General features: G+C 51.5%; 1 protein-coding gene across 1 annotated transcript; it reads right to left on the bottom strand.

Moving 5' to 3' along the window:
- Nucleotides 1–875: 875 nt before the first annotated feature.
- LOC129200943 (A-kinase anchor protein 1, mitochondrial-like) lies at nt 876–9,846 on the bottom strand. Its single transcript, XM_054812197.1, has 10 exons — nt 9,318–9,846; nt 7,297–7,430; nt 6,803–6,929; nt 6,283–6,413; nt 4,877–5,054; nt 4,035–4,185; nt 3,309–3,376; nt 1,745–1,818; nt 1,074–1,139; nt 876–935 (listed from the first exon to the last, which is right to left on the bottom strand). Exons 1-10 carry the CDS (start codon nt 9,844–9,846, stop codon nt 876–878), a joined length of 1,518 nt encoding a protein of 505 aa, XP_054668172.1.
- Between the last annotated feature and the right edge of the window lie 6,153 nt (nt 9,847–15,999).

Genomic DNA, 15,999 nt, shown 5'->3' with positions numbered 1-15,999 from the left:
ATCTCAGCTCTCACCTTCCCCTTTCGCCTTTCTCAACCACGGCAGGGCTGCTTGTGTATCCTGCCGACTACGCCGCTTGTCAGATCCAGGCGGCGACACCGCACTGGCCTCCGCCAGTGGTGACACCGAGCCAGACCCAAGCAGGATCGGATACACAAACACAATGCACGCACAGATGATCAAAAGGCCTTTATTACATCCACGTCCCAGCGGGGGTTCCCCAGTAGTTCCCACGCGAGGCAAGCAGCAAGCGGGCAGTTCCCTGGCACCTGACGTGATGGCTAATGGACAGCCTGGCAAGTGGACACGCGAATAGTGCATGGTCAGCTACAGAGAAGGCGTGTGACAGAGGAACCTAGCCAGAAACCACATAAGTAACAACCTACTATCATGTGGAACAGAAATCTCTGCTGCCTGAACAAAGCATAAAGGGATTTAGTATAAGGAATCTGGGAAATTGCTGTACGGAGTCTGGGAAATAGCTGTACTGACCTCCATCGCCTATCTCCTCGCCACTCTTCTGCACATAACCGTACAGACGCCAGCCCCTGAGTCCTTCAGTTTCAAGCCCGCTTCACCAAGTTGGCCAGCCTGCTGCCAAAGATTCCCTCGCCTCTTCTAGACAGGTGGATCCCATCCCTCTCTAACAGGTTATCGTCATCCCAGTACGTCCCGTTGTCATTTCACTGAGATGAGGCATGTGTTTGCGGTTCAGCAAGACGCCTTGGAATGGACCACCAAAACTCCGCACACAGGTGTCAATAGGTCAATGAGAACTTGCCAAACCAAGTCAATGAGAACTTGCCAAACCAAGTTGTAATAGTGCAAAACAAGATTTATTCGCCGAAAGAGTTCCCAAGGTGCCTAGGACATGGCTAGTAGACAAGCCACTGAGCCAGTCCTCTTTCCACCAGAGCTCTGTTCACTGACACCGCCTAAAGGGAGGGGGGGGAAAAAAAAAGGAGAAAGGTGAACAAGCCACTAGAAAGAACTATCAGCGAGTTCCTGATCACAAGTCTGCATAATCAGAAACTCTCACAGCGTTGAAGAAATAGGTATGTCAACATACGCACCTCGTCTCCCACCAAGTTCCACAGCTGGATCAGTGGCAGACCTGTTGCGTTGTCATACTTTGTGACCTGGAAAGACAGAAAAACATTAGTTTGCAGGCATCAGCCTGCATCAATTAATTCAGGTCATGAGTGTGAGCAATTCTCAGCAATTCTCGGGTCCGAGCCATGGAGGATGCAAGGCTAGCATCAGTGACTGCATCTCAGGTCCTCAAAACACCAACTTGGGTGGAGGCTGGAGGAAAGGTAGCTACTGCTACCAGGCAGCTGGGACAGCCTGCTGGCAAGTTGTCTCGAGTCACTCAAATCCGTGCCCTTGCTAGAACTAGTGACGCCTTTGAGCACGGCATTAAAGCAAAGGAAGCTCTGAGACTGAGCATCACGAATGCCATCAGCTTCCCACTCGGCCGCATCAGCAACAAGAGGGAATACTCAACCCTTCCCAGCCACAGCGTCCGGAGCGGTGCCGATGCTACACAAGGAAGTTCTCAGCACCCAGATGGCTCCACAAGAACCCTTACAGCAGCCGGCCTTACAAGCTCGGCCTTTGTTTTGGATTTGAACACACACACACACACACACACACACACACACACACGGTGGGCTAGGGGGCACAGAGGATAACAGCAGCCGTCAAATCAGCAACAAGGCTTTTCCAGACAGCTCTCAGGTACCTGCGCCACTAGGACTGCGCCTTCGGTCATCTCAACAACAGCGGTGTCAGCCTCGGAGGAAAAGTGATCCTGGCCTGTGGAAAGAAGAGAGCAGGAGAAAACAACTGAGAGAGAGAGTCACGGGCTTTAAAGGCCAGAAGGGACTATTCAGCTCATCTTGTCGCACCTCCTACATCAGTTAGGCCAGAGAATCCTCACCTGCCCTTGCTGTGGGCACTTGCTGGACCCCGTCTATTAAGCTGGAGGTCACACAAGTAGTATGCCTGCTGTGTTGCCAAAGGGAAAGGGCAAAAAAAAAAAAGCCACCAGCTAAGTGAACGTGAACATCAGTGGCTGATGAATTAGCAGGCTTGCAAGACAGAGAAGTATACTTCTGCGGTACCTTTGAGCTGCCAGGAGTACTTTGATCCTGAATAAACTCAGCTCAGGGGCTTCAGGACTTTACGGACCCTGCACAGAGCGCAGGACTGTCACGGGGAGCTCAAAAGCATTTGTACCGCAGGCTGGCTGGCACCTGAACAGTGCCAAATGCCCTCTTTGCAAGCACCGGCAGCTCCAGTCTCTCAGCCCGCACAGCTTAGGTGGGTACTGTTGCTAACTCCACACCTGTAAATGCAGCAGGGAACCCTTCTGTCCCGGGCAATACAGTTACAATCGACTGGGCAGAAGTGTGTTCATTCTGGAGGACAGTTGCTTATTTCCTACCAAACTGCTGCAAAATACAGCTTCTCCCTCGTGCTCCCCACCCCGAGACCATCTCCAGCAGCAAGTGAACGACTCCTGACAAGCCCACAAATCCTGAAGGAGGTCGATCTCCTCGGGGAACACGCAAAACACTGACTTCTGCTAGAAGCAGCTTAAACCCTGCCATCCCTCTAGTCTTGGCAGGGCCTGTACCTCCTGCAGTGCTGCCAGCCACAAACCCAGGGCTGAAACCTGGCCTGACCCTGAGCCCCTACAGCCACCCCTCCCGCACCCAGAAAGGCAGCTTTTGAGACACCATCACAGCCTGCATCTCTAACATCACCAGAAAGAATGGGGGGGGAGTGGGGGCAGGGGGAATGAAAAAAGCAAACCAGAAAGCATCTCTAGGCAGTGACTGACTGACATTCTTCCAGGGCTTGGAGGCTGGTCTTTTGAACACAGAACTAGACACCTCCGTCATTTTCATAGGGAAATGCCAGATATTTGTCTAGCAGATCAAAACCTAAGTTGGCATGTACAGCTACTCTGTGACAGAAGGTGGCAGCGCAGGTACAGCTACTTCACCTCTACCCTGCCAGTCCTGCCAACTTGCTGCTTAGGAGAGTCATTCCTTCTCTCCTCCATGCACAAAAAAGCCTGGCCATTTCTCCATTTCCCCTGGCGTCGGACGGGTTATGCCATGCTAGCACATTTACAAGAAGAAAATACAATTTTTCCAGTCCTCGCTCTAGTCCCATCAGAGGCTGAGCTTGCAAGAGGGGAGGGAGAAGGTTGAGACAGAGTCATTGCTTGTACACAGCTGGCATCCATGGAAACCTGCAGGAGCACCACCGACGGTACGTCACGAGAGTCTCATTACCTGGAAGCGGTACCACGTTGTCCAGTAAAACTTCCGCTCCTTGGAAAGGCAGTGATAAGAAATCAGACCTTAAAGAAAAGAGAATCGATCACATCGTAAGAACATGCCTTTAAGTTACTCCTGTATTCTTGAAGGTGACACTGATTAATTAATTGCTCTAACAGATATTCAGTTGAAAATTAATGACAGTCAAAAAAAAAACCCCAAAAACGAGACTACTCTCCCAGCAATCTAAGCAGCAGCAGCAGCAGCAGCAGCAACAGCAATAAATTGTCTGATTAGCATGCCAAGTTGGACTGGGCTCCAAGCAAAAACCACCTCCCTCATGGAGGCTGTACTGCTTTTCTCCCACCTCTGGGGCACAATCAAGTATTTCCTGGGCTTGTGTAAGAAAACCCTCATCCAGTATGGCTCTCCCAGCCCATGGGGCTGGGGCATAGAGAATCTGCATCTTATTCCTACCTCATCAATTAACTACACTCTGGGGCCTCCTGAAGGCCTCCTTTTGCTCAGCTTCCATGCTGAGGTGGGAGAATTTGCAATTGCCTCTCCCTCCCCTTCAAAAAAGCCTTGCAAGAGCTTGCTGTGCTCCCAAGGGCTCCACACCCGCTGCTGAGACAAACCTTTCTACCATTTCCCACTTCAGCTCTGGAAAATCCTATAAGCAATTCAAATGATACGGATGCCTCTGATGAAGATTCAAGCCAGATAAGAGCAGTTCGAGACCTGATTTGTCTGAGCGTGTCGACCTTCACTTTGTCGTATCCTCCGTAGTCCACGTATCTGAGCTCCACTTCACCGGTCTCTTCGAAGTAGCTGATGACTTGAGCCCGTAACCATGCCCCACCCAGGCCTGGAGCCGCGCAGATAATACCAACTGCAGAACAGAAGAGCTCCCTTGAAGTGGCTTCCCAGAAATCAGCGCTTCAGGCTGATTCCTAGTGCTGCACAGTTCTCTACTGAGAAGCAACAGCATTTCTTCTCATGCTGCTGCCATCTTCCTTCCACATCCCCCCAGCCCTCCATCAGACAAGCCTGCCGCTGGCACACCGGAGAGCTGGCTTGTACTCTCAAGTCTCTGTCTGCCACTGCCATGCTCTTCTAGCCAGGTATCCAGTTCCCTTCCAGCCTTTGGCCACTAACAGTGAGCTCTGTCTCCAAGAAGGAAAGGAAGCACTAAGAACCCCTCCCCCTTCCTTGTGATGCACCCTCCACTTGACACCATGTGCAGACAGTGACACGATGGACACTTGGGAGGAGTCCCACGCTTTGTCAGCAAAAATCCTCCAGGGGCCAAGTTGGTTGGAAATGCCCTGAGGCGGACTTGATCTCATTCTGAAGTTCAACATGCAGCTAAGTGGCTGGGGAGGGGGGCACTGCAGGCACGAGGGGGATAAGGAAGAGCAGAGCAACATCTCTACTCCGGCAGCAGCTAGGCAAGCAACTCTCTGAACTGGCACATTCTCATCCACTGGGAAACTTCCCAAGCCGAACTCGGGGGCATCAGGCTTTCGCATGACCCTAGAAGTTTCTCAAGTGAACCATTTGTGAGCAACCAAGTTACTTGCCTTCTACTGGAGTTGGCAGGGTTGGAATTGCAGGTTGAGAGTAGCAGGTGGACATCTGCTGGTCAAGGCTACGCAGGGCGTGGAAAGTGGGGTGTGTATACTGCTGTAGAAACATGTGTCCAGCATCGACTTGGTTTGCCACGACCACTTCTACAGGAACTCCATCTGGGAGGAAGAGCTGCCATGTGGAGGAAAGAAAGTCTCATTAGTGTTCATTGCAACACAAGCTTCCTTCACAGCAACTCCATGTTCCGCCAGCAACTCCTGAGGCTTACAGCCATGGGTGGAAAGGCCCTTGCACTCTGGTATTTCACTTGCAAAGGCTGCTTGGGATCAGGAGCAGAAAGCTATTCCCTGACACTCCATGCTGTTCTCAAGGAAATCAGACCAGGGACGGGGCCCATCTTGTACAGGAAGAGACTCTCGGCCGGGTCCTGCACTTGGCTCACAACAACCCCAGGCAACGCTAGAGGCTTGAGAAAGAAGAGCGGCTGGAAAGCTGCCTGGCGGAAAAGGACCTGGGGCTGTTGGTCGAGCGCCGGCTGAGCGTGAGCCAGCAGTGTGCCCAGGTGGCCAACAGCACCCTGGCTTGTATCAGAAATAGTGTGGCCAGCAGGACTAGGGCAGTGATCGTCCCCCTGTACTCATCACTGGTGAGGCTGCACCTCGAGAACTGTGTTCAGATTTGGGCCCCTTGCTACAAGAACGACATGGAGGTGCTGGAGCGTGTCCAGAGCAGGGCAATGAAGCCGGCGAAGGGTCTAGAGAACAAGTCTGAGGAGGAGCGGCTGAGGGAACTGGGGTTGTTTAGCCTGGAGAAAAGGAGGCTGAGGGGAGACCTTATCACTCTCTCCCAGGACCTGAAAGAAGGTTGTAGTGAGGTGGGGGTTTCTCTCTTCTGCCAAACAACAAGCGATAGGACAAGAGGAAATGGCCTCCAGTTGCACCAGGGGAGGTTTAAATTGAATATTAGGAAAAATGTCTTCCCCAAAAGGGTTGTCAGGTACTGGAACAGGCTGCCAAGGGAAGTGATGGAATCACCGTCCCTGCAGGTATTTTAAAGGCTGTGTGTAAATGTGGCACGCGGGGCCATGGTTTAGTTGTGCACTTGGCAGTCTTAGGTTGACAGTTGGATTCAATGATCTGAAAGGTCTTTTCCAACCTACATGATTCTATAAGTCTACATTTCTCAGCTCAGGCAGAATGGAAGCAGGAGTGGAAGACCAGGGAGATCAATCTGATCCGTAACAGTTACGCAAGCTGGAGAACGGAGAGCCACACAAAACCAAGCTGGTTTACAGGGCATCTCTGAACCAGCCACATGGATCTAGCCCGCTCCGCGAGCAGTGACCAACACCAACAGCCTTCCACCTGGACATCAGCGTAGCCAGCGAGCTTGGACTTACCCAGGCAGTCATAAGGAGCGAATGAAGTGTCAACGGTGTTGGTGGAGGTAGAGCGTAGATGTTGGTGAGACACAGCTTTGTGAACTTCTGGCCAATCAGGCTCAGTACTTTTTCTACTTGTTGTGCAGAGCCTGGAAGACAAAAAGCCCAAAGTCAGTCTCTAGCACAGATATGCTGAGGACACTCCCACCACTGATCTAATCTAACATCCTTCACAGGCAAGACTGCTGTATTGGCTGATGCATGCCCTAGCTCCTTCTTCAAGCCTGAAGTGATCCTGCAAAAGGCATTGGTTAAACTACAGCAGCCGAAGATGTTAAAAAGCATTCTCACCTCGAGAATAGAGGGTTCACGTGCCAAGGCACAGGAGACTTGGCAGATACCTCTGCTGTAACAGCACTGAGCAGAAGAGTTTTCTAAAGCACTAGACTCAGAAATCCACAACATCTGTTTCATTTCCTTGCCCATCGATGCCCCCAAGCTACATAGTAGAGCACAAATCAAGAGGCATTCCACTTACCTTCGATGTGACAGACTTGGGAGTCACAGAAATAAGGGAGTGTTGTGACGTAAACTTTGGCACCAGACGCTTCCTTCAGGTAGTTCATAAATCTTCCTTTTCTGCCGATCAAGCGGCCAACTAAAGCCTTTGTGAAAGAGTCGAGAAACCAACAGTTAGGAAGAGGAACAGAGATCAAACAACACTCTTCTCTGTGCCTTATTTCAGCCACATTCCCAGTTCCTGGAGTGTCGGGCCAGGCGGGATAATAAAGGCAATGCTGGACCAGGGCAGAGTTCAGCTGGTCTGGGATAAGGTCAGGTAGATAGAGATCCGTAAGCACAGCTCATTTTCATAGATTCATCTTCACATCTTGGGAGCTAAACGCTTAAATCCTCTCCGTTTAGTGGTTGTTGATCTCCCTGGGATGGCACGGAGCCGGTACCAGACTGGAAGAACCAGAAGATGGCTCTGTAGGGCAGGGCAGGAGGTGTGAGCAGGCCAGCGGTGGTTACCTTTGGGACCTCTATTTCCCAGATAGTGAAGTCGGACTTGCAGGAGCCTCCTTCTGGATGAGCGTGCTGGTGTGTCACTGCCTTCCTCGTGGCACAGTCATTGTCCACAAAAGCCATGCCTTTGACAGCCAAACCTACAGGACATGCACACGTGTTAGCATTCAGACAGCCCACACAGTCCAGCTACCAGACACAAGGCCAGGAAAGTGCAGCATTTCCTAGAGAGCTTACAGTGAGCTCTTCCTATGCATTCCGTTGGGATGTTCCTGTATCAGGTTCTCCACTGTTTCAGAAGGGGTCAAGTAGACCAAAAGTAGGTCTAGGAACGCAACAGAGGCCTGAGTTCAGCAGGAGTCCTTCAAAATAGCAACACCTTACACAGCAGCAGAGACAGGACACTAAGTCAAAGTTACCAGCTGAAGGAGAGCTATGCTGACATCAGCCCTGCGCTCCTGCTGCTGCTGCTGCTGCAGCAAGGTATTTTGCATTTTCCCCATGGCTTCAGGAGGGCTTTTCACAGGGAGTTCAGCATGCGGGGAGGGGGGCCCGGGACATGCAAGCTCTTCCTCTGCTCTTTGTACTGACATTACATTCCTGCCCCAAGAGGGGTTGCCCAGTGACCTGAATGCCAGCTGTGCACACTACTAGCTGGGGTAGGGGCTTGCCTCTTGCCCAAATTTCTCCGATGCTTGAAGAAAGAAGGTGCCAGAGCTGAGCCGTGTTTTGTTTCCAAACCATCAGCTGATACCAGGAATCCTCCCACTTGGCAAGGGGGCAAACTCAAACACCTTCCTCCTGGTCAGAGCCCAGATACAGTGCAGTCAGTGTAACACAAGGCTGATCCTTCCTCCCTCCAGATGAACCAGCAGAAGCAGGAAGAGCCTCACTTGCTTGCAAGTACTCAGACCATCCAGTGCAAGACCAAAGAGAAAAAGAAACCCAACAGCCGCTTCCCATTTGCCACATCTTCCCTAGGTACACAGCACAGAGGCCTAGAAAGGCAAAGGCAAAGAGGGCAGCTGTTTGCCATAGGCTTCCCGGACAAGGATGAGGATTGAAGTCTCACAGCCTGGGGGCGAAGGTCAGCTCTAGGACCTCTTATCCAGCATGGCCCCATGATCAGCTTGACCCGCTGTAGCCCCTCTCCCTACCCTTCAGCTGAGTGCAGAGCTCTCAGCCCTTCCCATCCCCAGGCTCCACAACACACGCTCGTACCTTCCTGGCACGCCAGCATTCACAACAAGGCAAAACCCTCTTCTTCCTAGGGTTGCTCTCACAAGTGAAAATGCTCGCTGGGTTTCATCCTTCATTGTCGGCAGACTCAATCCCCATGTCTTGCAGCAAGCAGCTTGGTTCCAACTGCTTGTAGCAACTACCAAAGACATCCCCTCATTAGGGGCTCTTGGCACCACAGGCTCTTCTAAAGGATTTTCACATCCATCTCCAAGGTCAGACGGGTTAACTAACAGTTGCTCAGGCAGCGTTGTATTCTGCCAGGCGCACACCATCCAGGATGTAGAAGGCAAAAGCAACACAGAGACAGATGGAGGAACTCCTCGGACGTTGCTCCCTCTAGGGACTTCTTGGCGTGCACCTACCCTTCCAAACCACAAGGCTTCAGGGGAAGTGGTCTGCAACCAACTCATTTGATCACAGTTCCTCAGAGCACTTCCCTGCTTCATCCAGAAGCCCCTCAGAAACCTGCTGCCTTCCAGCTTCCATTCGGCAGCAGCCCGTAAGCACAGAGAGGAACCCAGTGCTTCCTAGAGGCTGCCTGAACTGAAGCAGAAACCATTTGTATGAGCACGTCTCAAACCAGCAAGGTCTTCAACAGCCTGGCCTACATCCAGACACGGCCCACTGCACTGGGCTACTCAAGCACACGCTTAGCTTTAGACAAGAATTAACTTTGTGCCGAAAGGGGACCAGCCTGTTCGCCCCTTGGCAACAGACCCTGAAGATCACCCAGCTAACACGGGATCCTACAGAGATGGGAATTCTGAGAGCAAATGCATACCCACCTGCTGCACACTGATCTGGGTTGGCACCAGAGCTTGAATCCTCTACCAGGCTCACCGCAGCACTGCCCTGACACTCCGAGGTCAGGGGGAGAGAAACACAAGCAGGGCCACTGCTTTCATCTGGAGGTCCTGTTGCTTCCGGCTTTGCAGTGTCGTCTGCAACGGTGCTGGGCTGCAGTGTGGTCACGGACAGGTCTGGATGGTCCTCTGAGAGATCTGGCCTCTCATGAGTTTGACAGGGAAGAGAGGGTGTCGTCGACTCTGCTGATGGCAGGGAGGTCGAGGTTTCATTCTCGGGGTGTTCCTCTTCCTCAAAGACTGCCTCTCTCATGGGAACGCCTGCTTCTTCCTTTGGTGGTGAATCCTCCTCTGGCGCTTCTTGCTGCTGCTCTTCTTCAGCAGCTACGCTTTCTTGTTTGTCAGAAGAGCTTGCCTGCTTTTTTCTGTGGGAATAGATCCACCAGCAGCCAAGAAGTGCCAGCACGCCGGGTATGGCGTATGGGATGATTTTGCGGAAGTATGAAGGCATTTTCCAGAGCCTCAGCAATTCTCTCTAGAAGGAGCAGCAGAAAGCATGTGAAGAGAGTCACAGGCAAGGTAAGAGGAAGGCTGAAGTTTCATCAAGGTCTTGAGGTATTTCCATTAGCATGAACAGGCCTCTCTTCCAGCCGCTCTTTACATTCACATCTCTGCTCTACCAGCAGAGCACAGAACAAGATCCTTACCTAAGACTAGGGATATCTGGACATTTGTCACCGTTAGACTCATCGATTTCACATGAGCTCACCTTTACACTTCCAGCCATTTCACCACCTTTCTCCTGCCTCACCCTCGCAGGTCAGGACTACACACAGGACAGCATCCAGCACTGTGAGTTTCTCCAGCGCCAGGCTGGGTTCACAACACAGCTGGACCACAAGCCTTCCAGGACACAGACTTGAGACACTGCAGGTCTCCCCAGTTCTCTGCTTGAAAGGCAGCATCACTTTCCTGAGACTTTCATAGGGTGACAACACACGCTTCCAGCTCTAAAACAGAACTCACGGAAGGTGAAGTGCTTTGCAAACGTTCTCATCCACAGCATGGCAAGACACCGGTGCGCGGGCACACGACAGAAGGCTGGAGTTGAGCAGGAGCTAAACAGCAACACGCAGCTACTGCCTTGACTTTGACCCACACAGTGCAGGAATTCCAAAACAAAGAGCACCTACAGCTTGATGAAGCAAGTGTCTCCCAAGAGCCACGAGTCCCTCAGAAAGATGTTGCCGTCCTGAAGATGGGAAATATGCTCTAACACCCTTAGAGGAGTGGTATTTGTCCAGCTTTGAAAGCAGCCTGGGTAGAGACACCACTACTTCGGAACCCAGCTCCAAAGTTTGTTCTACATCTCAACTGACTACGTTAACCGCTGCTACTCCTCCGACTTCTAGAGCTGAAAGCTGCCTCTTACTCTAGAGAGAAAGAGTGTGAACCCTTCCCTGCCTGGACACTGCTGAGACTCGTGTCCCGCTCATGCTCCTCCATTTACAAGCTTCACCTGGGTTACAGGAGGCAGGGCTGACATGCCTTTCCTTTTCCTTAAGGAAAGCCTACAGCTGGAACACAAAGCTCCACAGTTACCCACATCCCCAAAACAGCCTTGCTACAGAGCGCTTACAGTTTTCACGGAGCAGAAATTAAAGGAAAACGCCTCGTGTCTGACAATGCTTACACACGACAGACTTTTTTAACCTGCTACACCACATGGTTGGAAGATGCAGCACATCCTTCTCTCTCATTTCCTCCATGGGATTGCTCCTAAAGCCCACGTTCGTTTTCCAACACGTTTAAGCGCCACAAAACCCTCTCTCCATTGCCAATTTGACAGCCAGTTCAGGACTGCAGGGGCAATGGGATCATTTCAGTACATGGCGGGAAGTAAGCCTGGGATTTTCCTGGCAGCAGCAGAACAGAAAATAGCAACATGTCAAATCCCATGGCCTTAAACACTGCCAAACTGGAGGGAGCCTGGCACGACAGTCCTTTCCCAACAGGCAGGGCTCTGCGCAGTCCCGCACCAAAAATCGAGCTGAGCCTGTGCGGAGCTCACACACTGTATGCGCTCCCCCCACCCCGCCCCGCACCACCAGTCACTTCCACTTCCTTCTGGCATGTCAGGAATCTGGTCTAAATGTCACACCTTCTACCAAGGCACTGCCCTAGAGCTGCAGCTAGGACAAGAGACTTTTCCAACTTGCTAGATATTCTCCACGGTAGGTCCGGATGGGATTAAGACACCAAGGGGAGAGTAGGGGACAGTCAGCTCTCCAAATCTGCATCCTGACTTCATTTATGGAAAACTCCTGATAAAGATCAGGGAGATGAGGACAAGAATCAAGAACGCGCACACTCACCTACCTACCTTAAGGAAAAAAAAAGGCAAAAAAAAAAAAAAAAAAAAGCCAAGGACAGTCAACTGATTCTACTTGTTCGCTTTAGGGTCCCAGAGCAGTTTTAAATCACCTTGTTTCTCTAGGCAGGACAAACAACCCTTCAGTATTCACAGAGTGGTAAGGTCAGAAATGTTGGCAGCATGAGGTTCACAGAGAAGCCCGAGAATTGATTCTCAAGGTGCGAGAGGGGAGCTGAGCAAGCACTCGCTCCAGATTTTCAGGGCTTTCAGGAAGGTGTGTTCTGGGGGCAAGCTGCTTTGAGTCTCTACAGGAAGAGAGACAAGGACCTGCTGCTGACCTGTGGCTACCGTCAGCAGCAGAGCCCTCTGCCTCTCCAGCCCACACTTTCCCGCCTTGTACGCAGGAGTTACCTATCGGCTTTCGGCCGCTACTTGAACGGCTGCCTGTGCCCTGCTCCTTCTCTGTCTCCCTTCCTACCCCATCAGGCAGGGTGAGCTTCCTGTCATTCTAGGCTGAGCCCAACGCCTCGGGCTACACTGTCACCCCCCCTACTCACCTATCCTAGGATATGGTCACTAAGAAGAATTAGCAGCTAGGAACTCTACCCATAGCCCTGGCCAGCCTCTAAAGGAGTAAGAGCTCAGCCTAGAGCTCTGAAGGTCTAGGCCAGCCTATCCTTTGATCCCGTATCTACCTACTGCGTGATCTGTCCGGAAAGTCAAATCATAGTTACCTTTGAAAGAAGATGGAAGTTGAGGAGAAGTGGGCAGTAAAGGAGAAATGGTTGGAAAACAGTATAGGCGTGCACGTAGCGAGGGAAGGAGCCGAGTTATCCCAAAGGACAGCTCAGCCCAACTGGCTTTCGCTGGCCCGCTTTTCAGCTTATAAAGCCCCGGTCCCGTGAGGTCACAATCGCCGGGCGGGTGCCGCATCACTGCCCCTTTGTGACACGGGGCCGCACGGGGACGTGTCCTCTCAAGGCCACACAGCTGCCAGGGCCCTGGCACCTCCCCCAGCCATCAGCCGCTGGACTTCCCCACTGCTGCTGGCCAAGGGCTCTTTGTCCGCCAGCAGAGCTCCCACCTCTTCCCCGAGCCGCACCAGCCGGCTCAATAAAAACCTGCCCAGGGCTGCAAGCGTGCCTGTTCACTGCTTTGGCTGGAACGCTCCGTATGCTGAGGGTTCTGTGCCACTCTTCCCAGGTACAGGACCCTGTCCGTGAGACTCGTGGAGCAAAGCACCTGGTCGCTTAGAGGTTCATTTCCAATGAATTTGACCTGCCCCCCGAGATACAGCCCTATGCGGACTCTGAACTAGCATTGCCAAAGAAACACCTTCAGCAACGGTGCTGGGTTGACCTTGTCTGGCTGCCATGTCCCCACCCAGCTGCTCTCTCACCTTGGGGCTCCAAAACCATTTGTGGGTGGCTTTTACGCATCTTCACATTTTCTGCTCCCTCCAGGGTCTCTTAGCTTTCTATTTGCCACAGCTTTACCAGATTCCCCCTCGGGGTGGCCGGACTGGCAGTTTTGCTCCTGCCCCACTTGGCTGCCCCAGGGTTGGGCTGGTTGTTATTGCTGCCCCACGTCAGCTGGTCGGTTTGGCCCCTGCCCCGCTCAGGGATCCAGAACTGGGACAGGGCAGGTCTCTGCTGGGAGGGGTTAAAGGGGTCTAGTTTGTAACGGGACAGTGGCAAATCTGTGCTGGGGGAGTTAAGGGGATCCACTTTGTCCTGGAAGGGTATGTAGTATGAGGGGGTTCATGTAGTTGGAGGGGTTCAGAGAATCAGAGAATCAGAGAATGGTTTGGCTTGGAAGGGACCTCAAAGATCATCTAGTTCCATCTGCACGGGGAGCGATGAAAGCCACGAGGCCCCCCCCACTGCCCAAGGGACAGCACGGGGTCAGCGGGACGGCAGGCAGCCATGGCAGTATGTCAGCTCTGCGGCTTCTTCCCAGCCCTGGGGCCTCCTGGGGGCTGCCCCGGGGTGCTGCAGCAGCGTGCGGCCTGGTGCTGCCGGGAGCTGGTGGGCCCTGCTGGGCCTTGACAGCAGCAGTCAACGAAGGACCTTTTCCCCCTGGCATCCCCCAGGCTCTAGGTCACTCGGTGGGCATCCAGTCGGAAGTCCTCTGCTTGCTGCTGCCCGCTTGCTGCCTGCTGCGGCCTGCCGCTGCACCGTCCCCATCTGGCTTCCCCTCCCAGGGGGTTTTCATGTAGTTTGCCACCTGGCACACCACCCCTTTCTTCTTATCCTTCTTCTTCTTCTCCTTCTTATCCTTCTCCTTCTTCTTCTTTGGTGGCATGTTGTCCCGCGGGGAGGTCTCGTTCCTCTTGGGGGTGCTGGCTGGCGTGGGGCGCTTGGCCTGCTTGCCGCCCGCCTTGGCCAATCTGGGCAGCACCCGGCAGGAGACGAGGCCCGGCGGCAGCGGCAAGTGGGTCAGAACGACCCGGGGCTGCCTCCGCAGAGCCTCCTGCACCAGTGGGGCCATGCAGGGTTGAATAAGGGAAACTAATTAGCGTAGAACAATTTTAAAACAGAATATATAACTTGGCAACACTTGAGTCAGGCCCTGTAAATTCAGGCTTCGCCTGTCTCGTGCTCCAGTAGGAAAGAAAACAATTAGTAAAATAGTTGGAATGTAGAAAAAGGATAAGAGAAGACATAAATTAGGGAATAGTCCTTGGGTAGGAACTAGAAAAAAGACACAAAGTTTGAGGCAACCTGATAAAGGGGGCCCAATATGCCAACAAGCCTGGGACCATCTGGGCAGGACGGATAACGAGGTTGCTGAGCTTGCAAAACAGAGATCATGAAGAAGAGGTCACCCAACTGTGTACGCTGAAGAAGCGGAGAAAGAGGAAGATTTGAGGAGGACGACCCCTGACAACCACCTGAGAAAGAAACTGCGCAGGCGTATCAGGACATTAGCATATATTCACGAGTTCCCAGAATAATAATGAATATGTAAATTTTTTTGTAATATAAATCACGAACAATTTGTTTCTCGCTGAGACGCACGTTCGTGGAAATATCCCGGTGCAATGAAGGATACCTGCTTAATAGTCACATTGGCTATCGAGTGAATTTTTTTTTGGCTTCAGATTGGCGACGCTGATGGGACTCTCTCTGCCCGGCTGCAGGACCCATTGAGATGGGGACTCTCTTGGGTACCCCCGGGGGTTTCTCCGGAGAGACTCCTCTCCTCAGTCGGATCACTGCGGGGACAGACAAGGACCATCTATTGAAAGGTATTCTTTAAAACATTTTGCTTTTATTTTTTTATTTTCTTTAAGTAACTGTTTGGAGGTACTGGTTGTTTAGGAGTTTAACAGTTACTACTCTGTTTCTGGAACCGGTTCGTCTGTTGGCTCCCCGTAGGTCGTTACGTTATAACGCAGGGTGAGCGTATGCGGGACTGCTAGCGTCTTATTCGCATACATTGGAACAGTAACTGTCTGGAGGTACTGCTTGTCTAGGAGCTTAACAGTTACTGTTTCAAGAAGTTGGGGTTTTTTTTTCCTCAAATATAACTTGATGTGTTTGAATTTGTGGGAGTGTGCGAGACGTAAAATCACGCACGAAGCGAGTGTGGAGTCCGGATCCGCGGTTCTGTTATCCAGCGAGGGAAACAGCCGGAGAAGGATGAAGCGAATGATTAATGATACCCTTGTGGGTAATTATCTGAGATTAATAGTAGCATTGACGTGTAAGTTTGGATGTCCTTTACTGCCGTGTTAAAAGAGTAACTAAAAATCTGAATGATGCAGCCCCTGAAGTAGAATTGTTGGTAAATGTGGGAGCCAGAATATTGCCTTTTACACCCTAAAAATATTGTGAATCAATAATTATTTTTTGAATTTTTATGGTATAAACAGAGATTGTGGATTCAATCTGGGACAGCCGTAGAGTGTGCTAAGTGTAAAGTGTGGACCCCTTGGGAAAAAAGGAGCGTGCTACCGAAATAATAGTAAAGATTGTTTGTGGTTGGCGAGACAGTAAAATGGGAAGTAATCAGAGCGGAGAAGTTTTGAAAAAGGGTCCATTAGGATGCATACTGAGACATTGGAAAGAAATAGAAGGTTCACCGGGAGATATAACAGGTAAGAGAACTCTGATAAAATATTATAATCACTGGTGACCGATATATACATTGGATAATCAGGAAAAACGGCCCAAGAATAAGAATTTGGAATATAATACAACGTTACAATTGATGTCGTTTTGTAGAAGGGAGAAGAAATAGGATGAGGTACCTTATGTTGATTTGTTTTTCACCTTATGAAATCAT

Source organism: Grus americana, unplaced genomic scaffold (assembly GCF_028858705.1).
Source record: "Grus americana isolate bGruAme1 unplaced genomic scaffold, bGruAme1.mat scaffold_69, whole genome shotgun sequence".
Taxonomy (NCBI): domain Eukaryota; kingdom Metazoa; phylum Chordata; class Aves; order Gruiformes; family Gruidae; genus Grus; species Grus americana.
This window is presented reverse-complemented; position numbering and strand designations above follow the sequence as displayed.